The sequence below is a fragment of the Vigna unguiculata genome, chromosome 8, assembly GCF_037176805.1.
Source record: "Vigna unguiculata cultivar grain cowpea cultivar isolate G323 ecotype 2 chromosome 8, ASM3717680v1, whole genome shotgun sequence".
In the NCBI taxonomy this organism is placed as follows: Eukaryota; Viridiplantae; Streptophyta; class Magnoliopsida; order Fabales; family Fabaceae; genus Vigna; species Vigna unguiculata.
The window spans coordinates 33026696-33048309 of NC_140799.1; the positions used below are offsets into that span (position 1 = coordinate 33026696).

General features: G+C 29.5%; 1 protein-coding gene and 1 pseudogene across 3 annotated transcripts; one reads left to right on the top strand and one right to left on the bottom strand.

The window, feature by feature from the left end:
* The first annotated feature begins 4935 nt into the window (after positions 1-4935).
* On the top strand, positions 4936-8205 carry LOC114194149 (zinc finger CCCH domain-containing protein 66 pseudogene; annotated as a pseudogene). Of its 2 annotated transcripts, XR_014984239.1 has the most exons (3): positions 4990-5088; positions 5322-5455; positions 5716-8205. The product of XR_014984239.1 is annotated as a zinc finger CCCH domain-containing protein 66 pseudogene, transcript variant X2 (transcript). The 2 variants fall into 2 exon arrangements; XR_014984238.1 differs by lacking the exon at positions 5322-5455 and having other exon boundaries at positions 4936-5088.
* A 2607-nt stretch (positions 8206-10812) lies between these two features.
* Positions 10813-12855, bottom strand: LOC114195356 (uncharacterized). The gene is made up of 2 exons (XM_028085787.2): positions 11611-12855; positions 10813-11233 (listed from the first exon to the last, which is right to left on the bottom strand). Exons 1-2 carry the CDS (start codon positions 12503-12505, stop codon positions 10851-10853), a joined length of 1278 nt encoding a protein of 425 aa, XP_027941588.1. The 5' UTR covers positions 12506-12855; the 3' UTR covers positions 10813-10850.
* Between the last annotated feature and the right edge of the window lie 8759 nt (positions 12856-21614).

Sequence of the window (21614 nt, forward strand, 5' to 3'; positions counted from 1 at the left end):
CACGGTGTTAACTTCAACCTAACGGAGAGGACCAAATTGAATCTCTTTAGAAAATTGGGATACTAAATTGAACAAACCAAAAATTTGGATACCAAATTGAACTTAACAAAAAAGTTGAGGTGCCAAATCAGTAATTATACCTAAAAAAAATTATTGCATGTATTTTTTCATAATGTAACATAATGAAACGTTTCTTACTTTAGCTTATAATATTAATTTTTTTTCTTTGAATTATAAAACAATTAATAAGTAAAATAGTTAAAATAAAAATTTAATATGTTGAAACTGCTCTCAACCATCTTGTTTATAAACACCCGTAATAACTTATTAAAATATGTTAACGATAACGAAAATATATATTAAATAATAAAAATTAATGAAAAATTAAATAAATTAGGAGCTAGTTAAAGTAATTTGTAATTATAAAATATATTTAAATCAAACTAGACTATAGATAAACTGGTTTTCAATTGACAACATACTGTTGATCAATTAATTCTTAATTTATAAACTATTAGGACATAAACTAACTTGTTAAAATGTGTTTGATATAACTGATCAATTAGTTACTAGACGTAAAATAATGTATTAAAGCATAATGTCATAAATTTTATTATATAAATAAAAATCATGTTTTTTATAGAAATAATTTTTTCTGTAATTATATTTTTAAATTTTTTAAATAATCAAATTAATATTGAGTTTTTAGATTTTTATTTTTCAAAGTTATATGATTTTATATTTAAATGTTTTTTAAAGTTAAATATATTTTTATCTCAAAAATATTATATTTTATTTTTAAATTAAATTATAGAGTATTTAATTTCTACATATTATAAATACTTTATAAATTAAATTATAAAATGTTTTATAATAATTTATATATATATATATATATATATATATATATATATATATATATATATATAATCTATCAATTTAAACTAATGTTACAAGTTCACACCTCACCTAAGCATCATTAATGAAAAATTAATTTCTGATTTTGTAACTGTTACACCTGTTTAACTTAAACATTTAAAAACTAAAAATAACTCAATAAAATTAAAAAAATTACAATAATTAGTTTTCTTGAAATAAAGTTCAAAACGTGTAATAACGGATAAAAAAATTTAAGAATAATAAAAGATATTAAATATAAGTAATATTGGCTTCTTCTTTTTCATTATTTATCATCTATTATGTTTCAATATATTTTCTACACTTTTAACTTTTTTTGGCAATTGAGTTATGTTTTTAGATTTTAAACACTCGAATAGAAAGATAAAATTTCAATAAAAAATAATTTTAAGTCTTTATAAAGAATTATATCTAAAACTGTGTTTGATAAGATAAAGTTTGTAGTTAATAAACTCCGAATTTAGAAATTATAAGTTAATTTATTAGATTGAAGATGTTTATTAAACATATTAATATATTAATTGATAAATATAAACTGACATAAAATAAAATAGTATAATAGTATATATAAAATTTATGTTTTTAAAATAAAAACATATTATTACATAATTATGATTTCATTTTTTTTCAAATAATGATATTTTTATTAAAGTTTTTAAAATCTACACATTTTTTATTAGAATAAATAATTTTATTTAATGCGTTAATATTAATTACTATTGATTAAATTAAATTTTTATTTATTTTCAAAGACTTAAGTTTGTATTTTTCAATTTAAATAACTATTATATAACTTTTATATAATATCATGTAATTAGATATTGATTAAATTATTTTAAGGAGAAAGTTAATCCATGTCCTTAGGACACTAGTTAAGACTTAATTAATAAGTGTAAAGTTCATGGTTAAGTGTGTCATCAAATTAATTTTGATCTCAATAGTTATTAATGTAATTTTGCTTTATTTAAAGGATAAAAATATTCATAAGTGCTATAATAATTGATAAAAAAGTAATGTTAATGTAATTGTTTTGGTTTAAAGGAATATAGTACAATTACTATACATCTGATATATTGTCTGTTTTGGAATGTGTGCTATGTCACGATTTTGTCTCCAAACGGAGTGTGGAAGGAGAAAAAAATATTTAAACAATCTTAGACCTCGATTTCTAAGCGATGTGAAACTATTGAGTGTGGTAGGAACATAATTCTCTTGTCTAAGTTTAAGGAGAATGAGTGAATCATCCCCAATGAAGGACCTAAGGGACAAATAGTTCAGTTATTGACCCCACATGGGTGTCAATGTTCTGATCCCATGTCTGATGACAAAATCAATGTCAATTACCATATATTCGAGGTATTGTTCGTTTTGGATGTGTGATCCATCACGGTTTTGTCACTAAAAGACATTTCAAAGGGTGTAAGGAGAGAAGGGTATCTAAATCGCTTCAGGACTCTACTTCTAAGCGATACAATATTTTAAGAATGAAAATGACTAATGCAATATCATATTAAATAATATAAAAATTATTAAATAATATTGTTACATAATTAAAAATAAAATAAAAAGTTAAACTTTTTGATGATTATTATTTAATTATTTTAAGTACAACTAGCTTAAAATTATTTTATTATTTAATTATTTTTTAACTTTTTTTGTGTGCATAAAATAAATTATAAATGACAGTTGTATAATCCTTATGAGTATTTTTGTTCTCTAAATAAAATAAATCAATATTAATGATTATTTAAGTTAAGATATATTTGATGTCACAATTAATTATGAATTTTTGTAAGATTCAATTAATTATTCTTAATAATTGTCTGGTTAACAAGACTCTTATGACCCTCTTAATAAAAAATGTTAACCAATATCTTAAAAATACTTGGTTAAGATATAATTAATGATCATCAACATTATTTTTATATTGAAAATTGAAATAATTATTTTCATTGGTTAAAATAATATAAATTAACATAATATATTTCTTAGAGACAAAAATATCTTTTAAAATTTTTAAGCAACATATCTTCAATGAATGAAGTCCCACATTCATATTTAATTTTTTTTTTAACTTTTTAGATGTTTAACAATATTTTTTTATTAATTTAATTTTTTTACGTTTAATTATATTTTAATTTTTAACAACATTAAAATTAAGTTATTTAATTATCTTTTAACTTTTTATATGTGTATATTAAATAAAATATTAAATATAATTGTATAATATTTATGGATATTTTGTCTTTTAACTAGTAAAACTACATTAATAATTACTAGCGTAACACAGGTGCTATCGCGTCTGTGTATGCATTTTTTAAATATACGTGATATTATATTAGTAGGTGATAATATTATAATGTTATTAAGTTAATATATATATATATATATATATATATATTAAAATTATATTTATTAAAAATAAAGTGAAATATATCAGAACAGATAAAAGAATAACCGTTGATAAATAAAGAAGAAGAGAAGAAACAGAGACATATGATTTTATAAAAAGTTTGTAAAAGTAACGATCAATTTTTAAAAATTTAATAAATTGTTATATTTAAAGAATAAAATCGGTATTTTGAAAAGTGAATACAAAAAGGAGAATTCCTTTTATATATTATTATAGATTAAGTAAGAATTTATTTAATATCATAATTAATTATGAATTTTATAAAATTTAATGGTAAATGTACTTGTTAGCGCGATCCTATTTTAATTTGTATTGCTAACTTCTTTTTAGTTTAATTCAACAATTATTAAAAATAATACAATAACTAATTATCTTTATAAAATATAAGTAATAATAGTTAAAAGAAATAAAAAAATGATAAAAAGAATATTAAAATATAAACAATAATAATAAATTAAACAAATTACATCCTAGCTCAAATAAATCATAATATATATATATATATATATATATATATATATATATATATATATATATATTAAAAACTCACAAATAAATATTTATAAAATAAAATATTAATCAAACTATCTTATAAATTACATAAATAAATTAATAACATTTTAAATTAATTTATTCTTTATAAAAAAATATAATACAATGGACTTGGTCAGGTAGACACGTAGCGTTAAGACATAATAAATAGTTATAAATTTTGAGTTTGTCAGTTATTTTTTTTTTCATTAACTTCATATAAATACCCACTATTATTTAAAAATAAATTAAAACGAGGTTTTTCTTTTTTCTTTTTACCTTTGTTTCTCTCTCCTCATTCATTATTTATCTTTATCTTTTATTTGTATTAAATGTTATTAATAAATAACTTTAATTTTAGAAGAAATAGCATGACAGATGGTTTCCTGCTGAGTTTCTAGATTTCAAGAAAGCAGATTATTTTGAACAAATCTACCACTCAAGATATATTAGGTGACACTCATTTTCTTAAATTCAAGAAAAGTTTTTTTTTTCAAAAGTGTTTCTTTAAAACATAATTATTTTAGACATTATTCACTGAAACAAAAAAAATTATAAAAATATAATTTATTTATTTTAAAACAAAATTGAGCATGAATTTTTGTTAAAAAAAAATGACATTATGGAGTGACAAAACTGCTGCAAAAATAAAAGAAAATGGTTTAGAAAATTCTGGTATGAAATTTCTATTGAAAATGTTTCAGTTTTTTATTTATTTGAAAATTAATTTAAGAATGCATGAAAAAGTAATTTACGTTTTACATCTTTTTGAAAAGTAAAAGTTGCACAATTTTGTTTGATTTTTTAATGTTTAAAATAAATGTTGGCATAATTTGTTTTTCAAAGAAATATTCAAACCAACATCTTAAAATAAGTAAAAAATATTTTTTTCCTTTCAAATTGTTTAAATGTTTAAGCCAGCACACCAACAACATCTAAAAAGGTTTTTCTAGTAAATAAAAAGAAGTAATTTTTCAATAAAGAAAGAGAAGCCAAAACAAAACCATAAATGAAGTAGCAAAGCAAGAAGAGGAACTGGTGACTGGTACTAAGCCAGGTGGGGTCCACTTTTTTGACTCAAACATTTAAGAGAAATAAAAAAAATAAATAAATAAGAACAAGGGTAGAAGAAAAGTCTTCCACTCTCTAAAAAGCTTTGCAAGTATTAAAGAGCAGGCACAAAACCAGAGCCTGCCTTCCTTGTTTTGTGTGTTTCTGTCTCCAAGGTATGTTTTTTCTGTTCTTGTTCCTTCTCTTCTCTAGTTCATGCTGATGGGTCTTCCAGTTTCTGTTAAAAAATGAGTCCTTTACTACTTTTTGAGACTACTGTGATTTTCCCTTGCTTGCCAAGAAAAATTATGAAGATGGTGAGAGGTTTTTTGCCTGAGAGTGTTGATTGATGGTGGAAATTCATGTGAACCATGTTAAAAAATTGTGTTTTTTTGCTGTCTCTGACAAGGAAAAAAAAGGACAGGTTGTACATGCCATTCTGTTTCTGTTTGCGAGGATTTCTCATGTTTGTTACCTGGATTGCGGTGGCCGCTTTCCCGTCGCTAGAGCGTTTTCCCAGTGCGCGGAGCCCCAACGAGGAAGGTGTTAGTGGTTGCTAATTTTTATAGCTGTTCGTACCTAATTGTAAAGTACTATCAATCTTTATCAATTTGATGTATGCTTGTTGTAAATAGCTTTCAAAGTCGTTTCTTGTCTCACGAATTGGGAAGAATCTGCCTCTTAATTTGCATTCATCTGTTTTTATTTTGGTTATCTTAGATTGTGTTGTCCTGGCTTAATTCTGAATTTGTTTTCCGGTGCAAATAGCGTGTTAAGCCTGTTTTTGTGCTGTGATTTTTCAGATTCTGCTGAGGTTTTAGGAGAATATATTGCATAACTCCATGTGCGGTGTTTCCAAGGGGAAACCTTCTGAAATGGGTCTAGCGATGGAGGATGACTGTAGAAAAGAAGAGATGCATCATAGAATTTCTGCTTTGCTTGAGTTTTCTGCTGCGGATGATCTAATTGGCTTCAAAGACGCTGTTGAAAAGGAGGGTCATGATGTTGATGGGGTGGGGTTGTGGTACGGAAGGCGTGCTGGCTCAAAGAAAATACGTTATGAAGAGAGGACTGCTCTCATGGTTGCTGCTACTTTTGGAAGCGTTGATGTGTCTGCTTATATTATTGGAACTGGTCTTGTTGATGTTAACAGGGCCAGTAGGTCAGATGGGGCTACTGCTCTTCATTGTGCTGTTGCTGGCGGTTCTGCTGCTTCTGTTGAGGTTGTCAAGCTTTTGCTTGATGCATCTGCTGATGTTGGTGCTGTTGATGCTGATGGTAACAGGCCAATTGACTTGATTGTCTCTGTGGCTTATTCTATCTTCAGTCCCAGGGCCAGGGTGCTACAGGCCCTTCTGGATGGTACCTGTGATGCTGCTGCTGCTGCTGATCAAACATGTTTCTCACCTCCACAAGTGATGGACCAAATTGAGGAACAAAGGCAAGAAATGACCACACCTCGTGTGTCAAAAGATTATCCCATTGATCTGTCCCTTCCAGACATAAAGAATGGGATATATGGCACTGATGAGTTTAGGATGTATACATTCAAGGTGAAGCCTTGTTCCAGGGCCTATTCTCATGACTGGACCGAGTGCCCCTTTGTTCATCCAGGGGAGAACGCAAGGCGACGTGATCCAAGGAAATACCATTACAGCTGTGTCCCTTGTCCTGAGTTTAGGAAGGGATCTTGCAGCAAAGGGGATGCCTGTGAGTACGCTCATGGTATTTTTGAGTGCTGGCTTCACCCTGCCCAGTACCGGACAAGGCTCTGCAAGGATGAGAGTGGATGCACAAGGAGAGTTTGCTTCTTTGCACACAAGCCAGAGGAGCTTCGCCCCTTGTATGCTTCTACTGGTTCTGCTATTCCTTCTCCAAGGTCCTATTCTGCTGGTGCTTCTGCATTGGAGATGGGTGCAGTTAGCCCAATTGCACTTGGTTCTCCATCTGTCTTGATACCAACTTCCTCAACACCACCTATGACTCCATCTGGAGGATCTTCTCCGATTACTGGTTCCATCTGGTCTCAGTCTAATGTTTCAGTCCCCACCCTGCAGCTGCCCAAAAGCAGGTTGCAGACTGCTTCAACTGCAAGAGACATTGATTTGGACTTTGAACTGCTTGGACTTGAAGCTCATCGGCGTAGACAACAGCTGATGATGGATGACATGTCTGGTCTTTCCTCTCCTAACTGGAAAAATTCCATGCCTAATAGTCCATCTTTTCGTGTTTCTATGAGTGATCACATTGGGGAGTTAAATAGGCTTTCAGGGGTGAAGCCTTCTAACCTTGAGGATGCTTTTGGATCTCTTGAACCATCAATTTTGTCCAAATTCCATGGAATCTCACTTGATGCTGCAGGACCTCAGTTACAATCTCCAAGTGGAATCCAAATGCGTTCGAATATGAACCAGCAGCTGGGAGGGTATTCCTCGGGCCTTGCCACCTCAAACATGGTTGGATCAAGATCCTTCAGGGTTGATCCTTCTGCTGAAGGAGCCTCAGTGGCTTTGAATCCAAGAGCTGCTGCTTTTGCTAAGCGTAGCCACAGCTTTATCGAGCGAAGCATGGTGAACCATCATTCTGAGCTTCCTTCTCCAAAGGTCTCTACTTTCTCTAACTGGGGCTCACCTGATGGAAAACTGGATTGGGCTATAAATGGAGATGAGCTGAATAAGCTGAGGAAATCTGCTTCCTTTGGGTTTCGAAGCAGCAACAGTCCTCCTACAAAGGATTCAACCAAAATGCCTGCAAATGTTGATGATGAGCCAGACGTGTCTTGGGTTAACTCACTTGTTAAGGATGCTTCACCAGAATCTGGTGTTGAAGATCAGCCAAAGCAATGCCATAATGGAACAGAAGCAATTCCAGCGTGGTTGGAGCAAATGTACTTGGATCAGGAGCAAATGGTGGCATGATCGAAATTCTCTTTCCCGTAGTAGCAGCTCCTTATTGCAACTCAAAACTTTATTTATTTAATGATTTGTTTTTTGAATTTTATAGAATTTACTTAGACGATGACAATTTGCAAAAAGAACGGTGAAATGGTCTACCAAGGCTAGGATATAGAAAATGGGCAGGACGCAAGTTTTCTGCTTCAGTAACTACCCGTTACTGGGTTAATTGATTCCATTTTTTCCTGATCTTTTCTTCTTATATATGTTCTATTGAGCTGTAAGTTGTAACTTTCCATTGACTGAATCAAACAATGTAGTGGGGGGGATATAGTATTCAATATAATGAGACTGGAGATGTAATAATTTTATTAATGCCCATTCTAAATTTGCATATCATGTACTATTCATGGTTTATTCCTTCTATTATCTGCATAAGTTTCTTGGTGGATGTTTTGTTGTGTTTGTAAGTCATCATTCTTATCAGAGAAAAGTCAGCAACACTTTTTAATATACTTTTTAAAGTATATTATTCTTGGTTGATATTTTCCGAAAACCATTAAATAATCAAGGTTTTATTTATCATGTAGCGACTTTCATTTATGATTTTGTAGTTATAAATAACTTTCAATTATTGTGAAAAATGACTCGGTAAAAGTGTGTTGTTAACTCTTGTTTTCATACTGTTGCACCATTACAATATGTCAGTCAGCGTGTGCATGTTTTGACATTACCATGAGTTCTGATGCTAACAAATGGTGACTCTCATCAATGTCTCTGCGGGGTAAACGGGTGTTCAAGTCCTTGCAACGACAAATAGAAAAAGAATACATTATTCTCAGTCAATATTGGCGATTCTGATTTTTCCCATTAGCCATACACGAATGATTAAGTGGGTCCAATCTAGTTATATCTTAGGTGAGCTAAAGTAAACCTATTAAATGCTGCAAAACTGTGTGTGACACTTGTAGTGTGCAGATATAAGGATTTTGTTTTAGATTTTGGGATTGATGCATGATCCTCCTGAGTATTGTTCTAGCATCTATGTGAAATCTTGTCTATGCTGACTTGCTGATGCAGTTTTCATAGAGTGTAGTAGACAATAAGGATTTTGTTTGTACAATTGTACTTGGCAATTTAAGTTACCTTCTTTCTAAGAAATAAGATAGCTTTATTTTTGTTATATGGTCTCTAACAACTGATTGTTTGTGTTTTTCTAAATTCTTTTTTCCACATGCTCCACCCACTCCTTGGTGGATTCTTCCTGCTACTTTTTTTCAATCAAAGTTTGCATTTATTGGTTCTTTGTTATGAATGTGGAGGATTGTAAAGCACTAAGAAAAAGCATTCCCAAAAGCTAACGTATTGCACTTGGCTTTTATCAATCTTTTTTCCTTTGCTCCTTGAACAGTTTCGCTACTTCAGACCTCTAAAAATATTTTGGCTCATAGTTGTTAGACATGGAAACTTGTTTAATGACAGAGAAGCACTAGGGTGAGGAGTAGAAATAGGTTACGCAGCTTCTAAGCTGCTTTTATTTGACTCATTGATTCTTATAGATTATATTCAACCTAAACTGAAAACTTAAATATCAAAAGAATTGGTTTGTTGGATTCCAAGCTAAGGTAGTAAATATCATTACAAGTTAAATTTGAGCCAAGTTAGTAACTATTTGGAATACACATTATATCTATAATACTGATAATGATGTACAGACACGAAAGAAGTTATTGAACTATCTTTTAGTTTACTTAAATAGCCTTTTTACTAGATTTCTTTCAGATTAAGTAGTTGTATTTAGAGTCAACTCAAGTAAGTTCTTAAAAAAGATACAAGTAAAAAAATATTCAAGAATGATTACCAACACAATAAATATTAATTTTCTGTCTTTAATCATTTAAGCCAACATGAACATCCATGTAAAACTTTGGCTAACATTTACATGCTTAGATTTTTTCTTCATCCATGTATGTTTCTTTGGTCTTTCTCAAATAGCTTTTATATTTTAGTTGGTACAGCATTTGGCCTCTTGTGTACAAATGAAAGAGTGTTATTGTTTCATGAGAGACGAAAATGCAGGAATCTACATGATATACATAAAGAAGAAAGAGACCAAAATCACACATGAAGTTAAAATACAACTCAGCTGGTGACAAATAGAAAAAAAGTGATTTTGGTTTTCGTATTGATTGAAGGGTTGATTTTTGGTACTCAAAATCAATTGTAGCTTTAATTTAATATTTGGTGGACACTGCAACATTTGGACTCTTGTGTAGAAAAAACCCATCTGCACTACACTTGTAACTTCCTCATGGAAATGAAGTTGACTTGCTTGTGCTATGTGAAATGCATTTCAAGATGAACTTTGTTATTTCCACATCCATGCTTTTATAATTTCAATCTTCTCTCTATACTTTTTTCTTGTTAGGAATTTAAAGATAGGAAAAAGTGTCTTCAAGGTCGCTTTAACATAGTGGATACATCATTTTGGCTTATTGTGTAGGAAAAGGAGAAAAAAAAAACACAGAAAAATCTTCGTAGTTGCCTCTTGGAAATGAATTTGACTTGCTAGCTAGTGCCTTGTCCAGTGTGTATGTTAATCTAAGCTTTTATTCCCAAATCCAACATCAAAATGCTTTTTAATCATCTTTACAATTATTTAACTATTAGTAAGTTAAAGATGCACAAGAGTGATCAGGTGTGTTTCTGCACTTCTTTTCTTATATTAAAGGTATAAGAATGATGTAAATAAAATGATGGTTTTTAATTTGTGAGATAAAATATATAAAGCATTTTTAACTTTTCATTAATTATTATATTTTTATTTTTATTTATATGACATTTCAATAAGGCTAAGGTTGTGTGGTCTTGTCTCGTGCCATGTGTCATATTTAGATAAAGCTCGATTGAAACACATGGCAGCATTGAAACTAGCAAAAAGATGAACAATCTTCCTTCATGCAAGATGTGACAGACAGAATCAGAATTTAAAGAAAACGAGAGGGAGAATCAAAATCTTTATACACTTCATTGATTTTCTTCTTTTACAAATTTTGAAGTTGCAATGCTTTCAAGGGATTCCCAGCAAGTTGATCTATGAACTCGTGTAACAATTGGTCAAAAATTTCTGATTCAAAATCAGCACATAAGCATTCAAAATCACCTTGTTTCTTCAATCCTGTCTCTAACTTGTTTGATTCCAATTCACCTTCAACTAGGCTACAAATTTCTCCCCAAATATCTACACAGTCTTGGCTTTGCTTCTCTGTTCTCTTAGATCCTTCAACTTTGTTGTTCTCAATTGTATTAACCTTCATCTCTTCAATCATCATGTTACTATCACAATTCAGAACACAAACCTTGTCATTCTCAAGCTCTGGTGACAATTTTCTTCTCCAACTCGTATCAACACCAAAGGAATCCACATCTACAACCAGTTTATGTATGATAAGTTATCAAATTTAAAACTTGGGGATAAAAACTCCTACCTGACATGATGAATCTAAAGCTAAATACACAACTACTATGACCATACAAGGAAAGTTTCATCAAATTATATCTTCCTACTACTTAATAAAGTATTAACTGCATATTTAGAAACTCTTCAGAAAGTAAACATTTAGTCCAAAAACATGCAATCTGCTGCCATTAACTTCTCATTAAACCTGGAAAATCTAATCTGCAACATGCAATCAAAGAACCTCTAAATAAAAAAGTTACAATATTTAATGTATTGGAAAATTAAACACATTGGTTAGAGGATCTAGAATTATTCAAAATTGAACTCTACTTAAAGAAACAAACCTGTTCCAGGAGCTTCTCGCTCAAAATCAAAGATAGAAACCGGACTTGAATCTTCTGAACTACATTCAGTGTCCACCTTCTTTTCTGCATAACACGTTGTTCCCTTCTTTCTCCTCTTCACTTTCTCACCATTGGTTACTTCCTTGCGGTTCATGTTGTGTGAGAATGTCGCCGTTTCTGAATCAAGGTACTCCTTTTCAAAACAAGCCATGAACAGAGTAGAAGTGTTGGCAAATTGAATTTTGTGTTGATCGCCATCATTTCCAACATTGGCAGAAGACATGTCTGACAAGTTCCCCTTCTCATCATGCACCTTTTCTCTCTTGTTTCTCTTGAACTCGCCTCTATCTTTTAAACCCTTTTCTTTTTTTCTCTCTTTGGACCTGAATTCCCCATCATCACAGCCACGTTCGAAGCTGAGTACCAAGAAGTTCTCATTTTCAAGCAAAGTTGGGAACTCTCGGAATGATGAAGATTTAGCATGATTCTGAAGACCCTCCATTCGCTTGCATTCCCCCAAGTAGTCCACAGAGTTCATGGATTTGCTACGTGAAAGTGAAGAACTTGATTCAATGGGTCTCTCTCTCTCACCCATGGGTTCCAAACCCATTAATCTTTCCACTAACCCAGGAGTAATAGTAGTAGTGGTGGTAGATTCATTGTCTGGTTTAGTCTTCAATTCTTGAACTTTTCCACCCACCTTTGACATTGAATCAAGTTCTCTTAATTGGTCTGATGGGTGTGTTGGAAGGCCACCAGAGCAGAGAATCCTGCGCAGGATGGCAGTGAGACACCCTGCTGTGGCACTTTTGGAGTTGCACAAAGATGGATCCAAGCTGAGGGTGGATGAAGATGATGGGGTTGATGAATAAGATGGTGATATCAAGAGCTTCATGTTGAAGGATCTGGTAAACAAGCAAAAGAGCTAAAGAGAATAGAATGATGAAAAAAGTGGAATGATTTTCTTTTTGGATTTCGAACTCTCCAAAGAGAAAGGTGCAATATGGTTATGAAATGGGAGCAATCAAAAGTGAGATTTGAATTTCGCTATATCAGAGAGAAAGGTGGCGGGATCTGCATTTGAATGTCTGTGAGAGGTAGCAAGTTAGAGTGGGGTAACTACTTTGCTTTTGACCATTGACAAGTCAGTTCTTACTTCATGCCTATATTTGTCCTTTTATTTCCTTGCTTGGTGCAAACAAAAGCCTTCTCTTGGGGCACGTTGAGGTGCCACTTTTACTACCTTCATTCAGGTTGCAAAGGAAAAAAAGAACGAAAAACCAGTGCCCTTTACACATATGGTTTTAGCACACTGATTTTCTAACTATTAGGTGTTTGATTTCACAGACATAATGCTTAATTTTAGACGTTATTTTCAAAAACGATTCTTTTTCTAACTAGTTTCCAGATTGATAAATAATCTTAGTCTTGAAACAGACCATTAGAAATCCAACTTTTAGGTATGAAAATGTTATCTGTTGAGAGAGATACACCGAATTCAGCTAAAAATAGAGTATTGATTTTGATGATAGGTGGTGAGGGTGAGATTGTGTGGTTGGTGTAACTTCTAAGCATAGCAGTGACAGTATAGTTTGTAGTTTTGTGTGGAGGGTGAAACATTGGCAGAATGTGTTTGTTTTTTCATGTCAGAGTAGCTGGTAATGTCAGTGGCCTGGCCAAATTCTCTTGGGTTCTGCAGCCGAAGATACTGACTTTTGGTTGTGTTTGTTCCAACACAAACACTGTTTTGGCCTTTGGGGTGAAGGGTTGTAAGAAAGGAAGACTGATAACAACACTACAATGATGTGGTAAGAGTAACTAGTCCCCACAAGTTCTGCCAACTGTGTTTGCATCTAATTTGGTTTACAATACAAAGTAATGGATTTTCAGAAGCTCTTGCATTTTTGCATTTGTCTTAACAGATAATGTTTTTGCAGCAAAATGTTTATACATAGTGAGAGTTTTCAAGTTTTGAAAATGTTTCCAAAGACACAAAAAGACAAAAAGATAAAACCATAACTCACGTTTCTTTTTCCTTTTAGAATATGGCCATAACTCAAGTTTTTAAATTCTCAAGTTAGAACCTGAAAAAGGTAGGTTGAGAATTTGGATTTCAAACTAAATAAAGGAGTTAGTGACATGTTGCTTTTTAGTTCTAACAACATCGATCTCAGTTTAATTCAAAATTTATATCTTGTTAGCTAAATTTAGTTAAAATTAGGAGTGCTTCAACTTAAACATGTCCTAACTAAAATCGGTAAGGTTTTAAGTAGAACTTATCTTCATTAGTTGTAAACATTCTTAATCTAGCTAATTAAGGTTTGACATTCTCTTTCCAATGTTTTTCATTTATTAAATGCTATAAAAGTATTGCAAACTGGTATTTGGTTTTTAAGATTTTGCTTTTGAGATTATGTCAAGGTGGTTGTCATCAAAATATTGTAAACTAACAAAATTCTACAAGAAAGGTAAAATTTATTTTATAGACAGAGTTAGCATAATTGGTGTACTTTGACGTGAATCCAATAAAAATATGTTATATGTAATAGTTTTCAACAATATAGACAATGAATCTCTTGCCACCTCCATTTGCTGTTGCAGGTTCCAATGCTGGAGGATTTGTAGCGAGCTCACGTGCCTCTGGGTGTTTGTATTAGTGGATCTTGCTCAATATTTTTGCTCAATATTTTTGGAGAGCTAATATAGTACACTCAAAATTTATATATTTAATTATTATGATTAATACAATAAAAGTGAATACATAATTTAGGATTGTTGTAATTATAAAACAAATTACATATATAAAGGATTACCCTTTTTTTATCAGATTCTTGAACTCATCAATAATTGAATTTGTATTAAAATTTTCAACTATTTTTTTTTCTTTAATGTAAATAATCATATTGTCGACAAGAAATTCATCTTCTATTTTATTCTGAATCTTGTTTTGATAATTTTAATTGCAAATGATGTTCTTTCTGTTGTGGCTGTACAAACCAGAAAAGTTAAAATAATACGAATTAAATTATCAATCAAGTAAGAAAGTACGAGTTAAACTAAGACGAATTAAAAGATCAAACAAGGACATGTCATTAACTTTTCTGTTTTTACCAAATATTATATTTTTTATTTTTGTCATCATGGGTAACTTTCCTTTTATCACTTTTAAATAATTAATATATTCTTTTATTTCTTCATCAATATACCTATGCTTAAAAAAATAAGACTAAAAGATAATTTATCATAATCTAATAAAAAATTGAGATACATAATTAATAAAAGAAAAATCTATGATAATCAAGCCACAATTTAAAAACCGGTTATGAAAAAACACTTAGTACATTACTTTTTCTTCTATATTCATAATAATGAATATACAAAATTCTCGTAAGATAAAAAATAATGTTAACTATATTGAATTAATATTTCACCATCAAGTGTGACGAAAAAGAATTACCCTTTTTTTTCAAGAATGGAAGAAAACATACCATGATGAATTTGTATTTTTTTCTTGTAAACAAAAGAAAACAAAACAAGTAAAAGTCTAAAAGTAGTACAATATGTGAGAAACTTAGAAGATAATGAGAGAGAAAATAAATTTGTTTATTTTTTTATTAAATTTGATTTTATGCTTTATTTATTAGCATTAAATGTTATGTTTTAGAAAATAAATAAAAAAGATACCTAATTTAATTTTCATCAATTCTCTGTATATACTCTTATAATTTAAAATAAAATTTCGTACATATAATTTAAAAAATTAAAATACGAATCAATTTTCATATAGCACATATCATTAAAAGAATTCAAAAAATTTGGGGGGCACGACTCCTTATCCTTTCAATGGTCTTGAGTGGGTATAACTTATAAGTGACAAACATTGATTTGAGTTGGAGTTCAAGGTTGAGCAATGATGGAGAAGAAGCCACCATAGGTGACACATGAGAGTGGCGAAGTGGATGAAGGTCCTTTCCGGACTAATTTAATTCTGAGAAATGTTGCAACTGAGAGTGTGAGGAACATGAATTAGTCATACAAGTAAAGGGCCGGGGCGTGGAAGGAGGTTAGTAATGATGGGTTTGATTTAATGGATTGGGCCCTTAATTGGGTCAATGAGTTAAGGAAAGCCTATTTCTTCTCCCACTTGCATGATTTCTTTATTCACCTCCACAGGGCGTTGGAGACATCAAGATTGTCCATGCTTTAGACTTTTTTTTTATCATGGAATTCCAAAACATGTTTCGAATTATACAAAGAAAAATAGATTTCAAATTTCTGAAACATTTATATAATTTGCAATCTAAAATACATTTTTGAATTTTTTGACTATATAATCTGAAACAGATTTTCATATTATATAATTCAAAATATTTCAGTTAAAGCTTCTTCCACCCCATCAAATTTCACCTTCCACACTATTAAAAAGCTTTTGAAAAATGTTTTTCTTGAAAGGAAGGTGTGATTGATTTCGAAAAAAAAATTATAAAATCATTTATTGTGTTCCAGAAAATAAATTTGGAAGTAATAAGAGAGGTGGTAGGGTGTAGGAAGAAAATAATAGAATTGACAAATATTTCTGACCCATAAACAGTTTAGACTTTTTGCAGGCCCATGAAAATGTAGAAAAAAAAGGTATAAATGTGCTAAAAGAAATTTGACTTTGATTAGCTTCGGCCAATACTAAATACTATGGGCCACAAATATGCATTGACTCAGTTTTAAAGTCACAAAATAAAACTAACGAGAAAACAAAACAAAAAATATAAAATAGTATTACTTGATTTTTTTTAATATTTATATAAACAATTGTATAATAAAGATGTCCTAAATTACTTAAATAATGTATATTATTGGACACAGAAGTTATAAAACAAGCGCATTCATTTAAACAGTCGTTGATTCGTTTAAGTTGACCTTTTATTAAGAAAGCAGGTTAATAAATATAACTTGTGCCGTTTATTTAGCATTGAATTTGCAGATTAACAAATCAAATTCTAAACAGATAAAGTTATTGTTGGATTTATGAAATAAATAATGGAAATGAAAAACTAAAATTATTTAAATGAAGAACTAATTAGGTATTTATAAGATACAAGATGTAGTAGCGGCATTCCTTATCTAAATGATCTATTTGAATTCTAATAAGGTAAGCTTAGTGCAAAGAATATGGAAAAATTCATTTAAACTTTTCTATAACAGCATATTCAATACAAGATGTTATAAGCAATTTTTGTGATATCTTTTGAAGTGAATCTCGTCATGTAATATTATTTTTAAGACTTTTTTATAAATTTATTTTAATTGTATACTCTTATAAAATTCCCACTTGTTGTGATTAGGGATGTTAAAAAAATTCGTACCCGTGGGTATCCACGGATAAAACCCGCAACAGATAGAAAATGGATATTAAAAATGGATACCCGCTACCCGTGGGTATGGGTATTTTTGATACCCCCATGTTAACGGGGCGGGTACGGATATCATAGTATCCGTACCCGTGGATACCCGTACCCGCTAAACTTTAATTCAGAAAAATTATTACCCCACAAATGAGTCAAAACATTATGAGTCTTCATTATATTAGTAAAAACTTTAATTCAGAAAAAGTATATATATATATATATATATATATATATATATATATATATATATATATATATATATATATATATATATTAGTAAAAACATTATGAGTCTTCATTCAATAATGGTGGTCAGATTCTTACCCCACAAATGAGTAAATTACTTCCATATACTGTGGAGGCATTGATGTGTCTTTAAGACTGGTTATAGACCAATATGGAAGGTAATGAAATTAACATTTTTACTTAGATATTTTAATTAAATGATTGTTATAAATTTTTACTGAACTCCTTATGTTTTAAGGCTCTTCTAGATTAAAATTGGACAACATGAAACTTTATACAATGTTGCAAGAGGTGGATATTGATTAAGTTAGTAATTTCTTTAATATTTTATTCAAAAATAAACTACAATATAAATTGGTAGTGATTTTTTATTTGTTTGTTTTATAAGAATCAATCGGAGAAAGGGAACTAGTCAATCCAAACAATAATTATGGTTAAATAATTATTTTTTAAAATATTTTTGTAAATACCCGCGGGTACCCGTGGATACCCGCGGATATGAAAAAAATAGACGGATACCCGCATAACGGATACCCGACGGATATGGGTACGGGTACGGGGCGAATATTTATTTAGCGGGTAGGGTACGGGGGAACTACTACCCGTACCCTACCCGCCCCGTTGACATCCCTACTTGTGATTTTCTCTTCTTTACTACTTAAAAGGTTAATTTAATTAAATATATTTTACACATAATCTTATGCAAAATTATAGTATTAAATTTAAGACTTAAATAATGCCAAGTGGAGATTCTTATGCAACTTGACTGAAAAATGCATAGCAGATCCTCTATTATGCAAGTGATTCCTTCCTTCTTATTTCAAATAACATTTATTTATAAACATATAAAACAAGATCTAAAGCATCATAATAGTACTTCTTCACTACAAATTAGAATTCATTTAACCCGAAAGTTTCAAATTTAAAAGTTTTTATTCATAGTTATGATGCTTACTTACAACAATTTTTTTTTTTTTACTTCGTTCACGACTTTAATTTTAACCACTATTTTTTTTATGATTTAGAAGCTAAATTGTTCTCTTCAAAAATATATCTAATAATCAACAAAAATATAATGGAAAAGTGAGAAGACAGAAATGACTTCAAATAGTTGATTCTATGTATATTTTATTTTTTTGGTTAACAAAATATTTTTAATTTTATTTAATACTACTATATTTATTTGTTAGTTTATACTAAACAATGTCCTGATTTATTTTATTATATTGTGATTAATTGTTAAATAAATTTATGACAAGCATTAGTTTTGATACTACAATGTTTTGAAGATTAAATGAAAGAACTAAAATAGGAAAAAAAAAACTATAATGGTCGGAGAATATTAATTACACAAATTTAGTAGTGAATTGAGTTGTTGGAAATAAAATAATAATAATAGCCGCGTGGGTCACATGCCTCTCCTCTGTATTTGTTTTTCTGTCGGCTTTCACGTTTTATGCGCTCATTTTAATTTAACTCATTTTCAAACACGTTGTATTTGTTTATCTCTTTAAAGCAAATTTATTAGAAATTTCACACACGCAAGATGGATTTATTTAAGATTGTGTAAATTTCATTTTATAATTTAAAAGTCATTTCTTAAAGTAATATTAAAGTAATTCAAAATCTATTATAATCCTCATAATCTATGTTTAATTTTATTAGTGTTTTATTTCACACTTAATATATATATATATATATATATATATATATATATATATATATATATTTTGCATAAGAAATGAGTCAAAAATTACAAGATAAATTTATAATATATCTTAAAAAAAGTGTATTATTTTATACGTTTTAAAGGTTAATTTAGTATTTGTAACAAAATACTATTAATGTTTCTTTCATCTTGGTTGTTGTTTTGTGTTGGTGGGTGATAAAGTTAAAATATTTATAGTTGACCATTTTGCATTTTGTTGATAGTTTTGTGTTTGGAAACCCTAAATTGAACGGCAGAGATGAGGAACAAGCAGAGAGAGAGATAGAGGCTCTCGAAAGTTGAGGTGTGACTATAATTTGTCAAAGAAAATATTGTTTTGAACATAGAATGTGCAAAATACAACAAATAATGACTCTTTAAAAAGGGCTAACGTGCAAAAATATATATTTAATTGAGATATCCCATGATTATTATATATTTTGTCTATGTTAAATCACATAAATCATAGTCAGAGTTTGTCGACATGTGATTGAATCCATAATAATATATTTGTCATAGTACAAAATAAAAAACTAGAACAATATATATAGTTCTGTTGATAATAACGATATTAAAAATTATAAAATTTAAGGTTTTGCTTTTCAATTTCATAGAAATTTGAATCAACACTTAAAATATGTTAGGGGTGTATCTTTAAGTTTTTTTTAACAGTAATAAATGAGGACGAGATAGTAGTGTAATTAGTAATGGTAATTACAATAATAATTAGTTATAAATTATTTTAAAACAACCTCTTAGATAAACTTTTTAATAAATTAATATTGATTTTTACATGAGTTAAGGATACATATTTAGAAACAGAGGATTGATGAGGACTAATATTAATAAATGAAATATTAATATTAATAAATTTAGTAATGGTAATTACAATAATAATTAGTTATTGATATGAATTAATGATTGTATGTGATATATTACTCATATGATTGACGCTCATATAATTCATTACTTCTTATGCGTAAATATTTGTATTAATTAGTTGTTTTGTTTCCTATATCGATTACATGATTGTATTTATAAATAAAGTTATCACTATCAATAATAATACAGATAGAAAAGTTGTTCCCTATTCTCTCATTGTTTATTCTTCCTTCTATTCTCTTGTCTATTCTATTATTAGTTTTATTTTATAACACGTTATCAACACGAAGCTCCAACCAACTGAGGACCATGAGGACTAGTGGAAGCTTTTTCTCTCTAACTATAGTGTTCTGCATGTCTCAATCCAGGTTTTTCCTAATCCTTTCTTTATTTACATTTTACCTTATATTCTTCTTGTTGTGATAAGAATGATTTGACTTTATCAATTATCATCTCCGTCTTATTATTTTTAATTATTATGACAATGATTTTTTTTATGGTGATTATTACTAATTTTAAACAGGTCAAATCTTACAAATTTTGAATTTGTCATCTTACTATTACATGGAAGAATTCCTTATATTGGATTTTAAATGTTGAAATACATTTAGATGCAATGGATCTTGGGATACCATTAAAGAAAGAAATAAAACATCTAAGCAACTAATTTGCTCATGCGACAAAAATATTGTGAAAAAAATTCACAAATATTATGAATTTATTTCATATTTATGTATGGCTGGAAAAAGTAATAAAGCTTTTGATGAAAAATCATGAGATCCGCCTAATCTGATCCATTTCCAAAAGTGAATGCAGACAATAAATATTATGAATTTATTTCATGCATTTGTATGGCTGAACAAAGCAATGAGCTTTTGATAGAAAATCATGAAACATGTTTAATTGGTTTTGCTCCATTCCAAAAAGTGAATGCAATAACATTTGATTTATATTTTCATGATCATGATATTGACCATGGACAAGGTTATAAAAGAAATTTCAAAGACACATTTTGTCATCAGAAATGACACGATAATGTGAAAAAGGGAAAATAAAAATGTGAAAATATTGGCAAATAAGATGAAAATATATATTATCATTACATGGTAAAGGTCATTTGAGTTGTACTTGTCGTACACCAAAGCATCTTACAAATAATGAGAAGAACATAGAAACACACCTTACTTATGAAGATGGTAATTCTAATTATGGCCATATGGATGCTACTCATCTTGATATTATTATTTTCTTTGCTAAACCAAATGGAAGCATTGATCACCTCATTGGTTATGAGAGTGTTAAAAAAATCTCATATTGATATTTACGTTTATATGAAGAACAAATGTTTTTGGCACTGGTAATAATGATGAGGATGTGTGTCCTATTGATAGTGCAACAACTTATACAATTCTCAGGAGTAATAATTTTTTCTCTTGAAGGCTCTGAAAGAGCTATTATACTTCTACCAAGAAGTTGAATAGAAACTTATTAAGTTTCAAGGATATTTGTCTAAATAGATATCATAATGAGACAAACAATAATGAAAAAGATATGAAATATCTTTATATCTCTACAATTGAGTTGGAAAAAAAATGTGTATTGAAGAAATTATCAAAATTCTCTTATAATTTACGCATATATTAGTACAATTGAGATATATGTCATGGTAAACTAGAAGTTTATGAATAAAAATGAATGTCATGTTTGACATTATCAGTTGGATGGTTTGTACTACACATATATCAGTACAATTAAAATGTCTCTCA

Excerpts from the sequence above, each read along its gene's own strand:
- LOC114195356 (XM_028085787.2), bottom strand. The coding sequence starts at position 12,505 with ATGAAGCTCTTGATATCACCATCTTATTCATCAACCCCATCATCTTCA. Across the intron at positions 11,234-11,610 it reads GCGAGAAGCTCCTGGAACAG|ATGTGGATTCCTTTGGTGTT; the intron begins GTTTGTTTCTTT and ends AACTGGTTGTAG.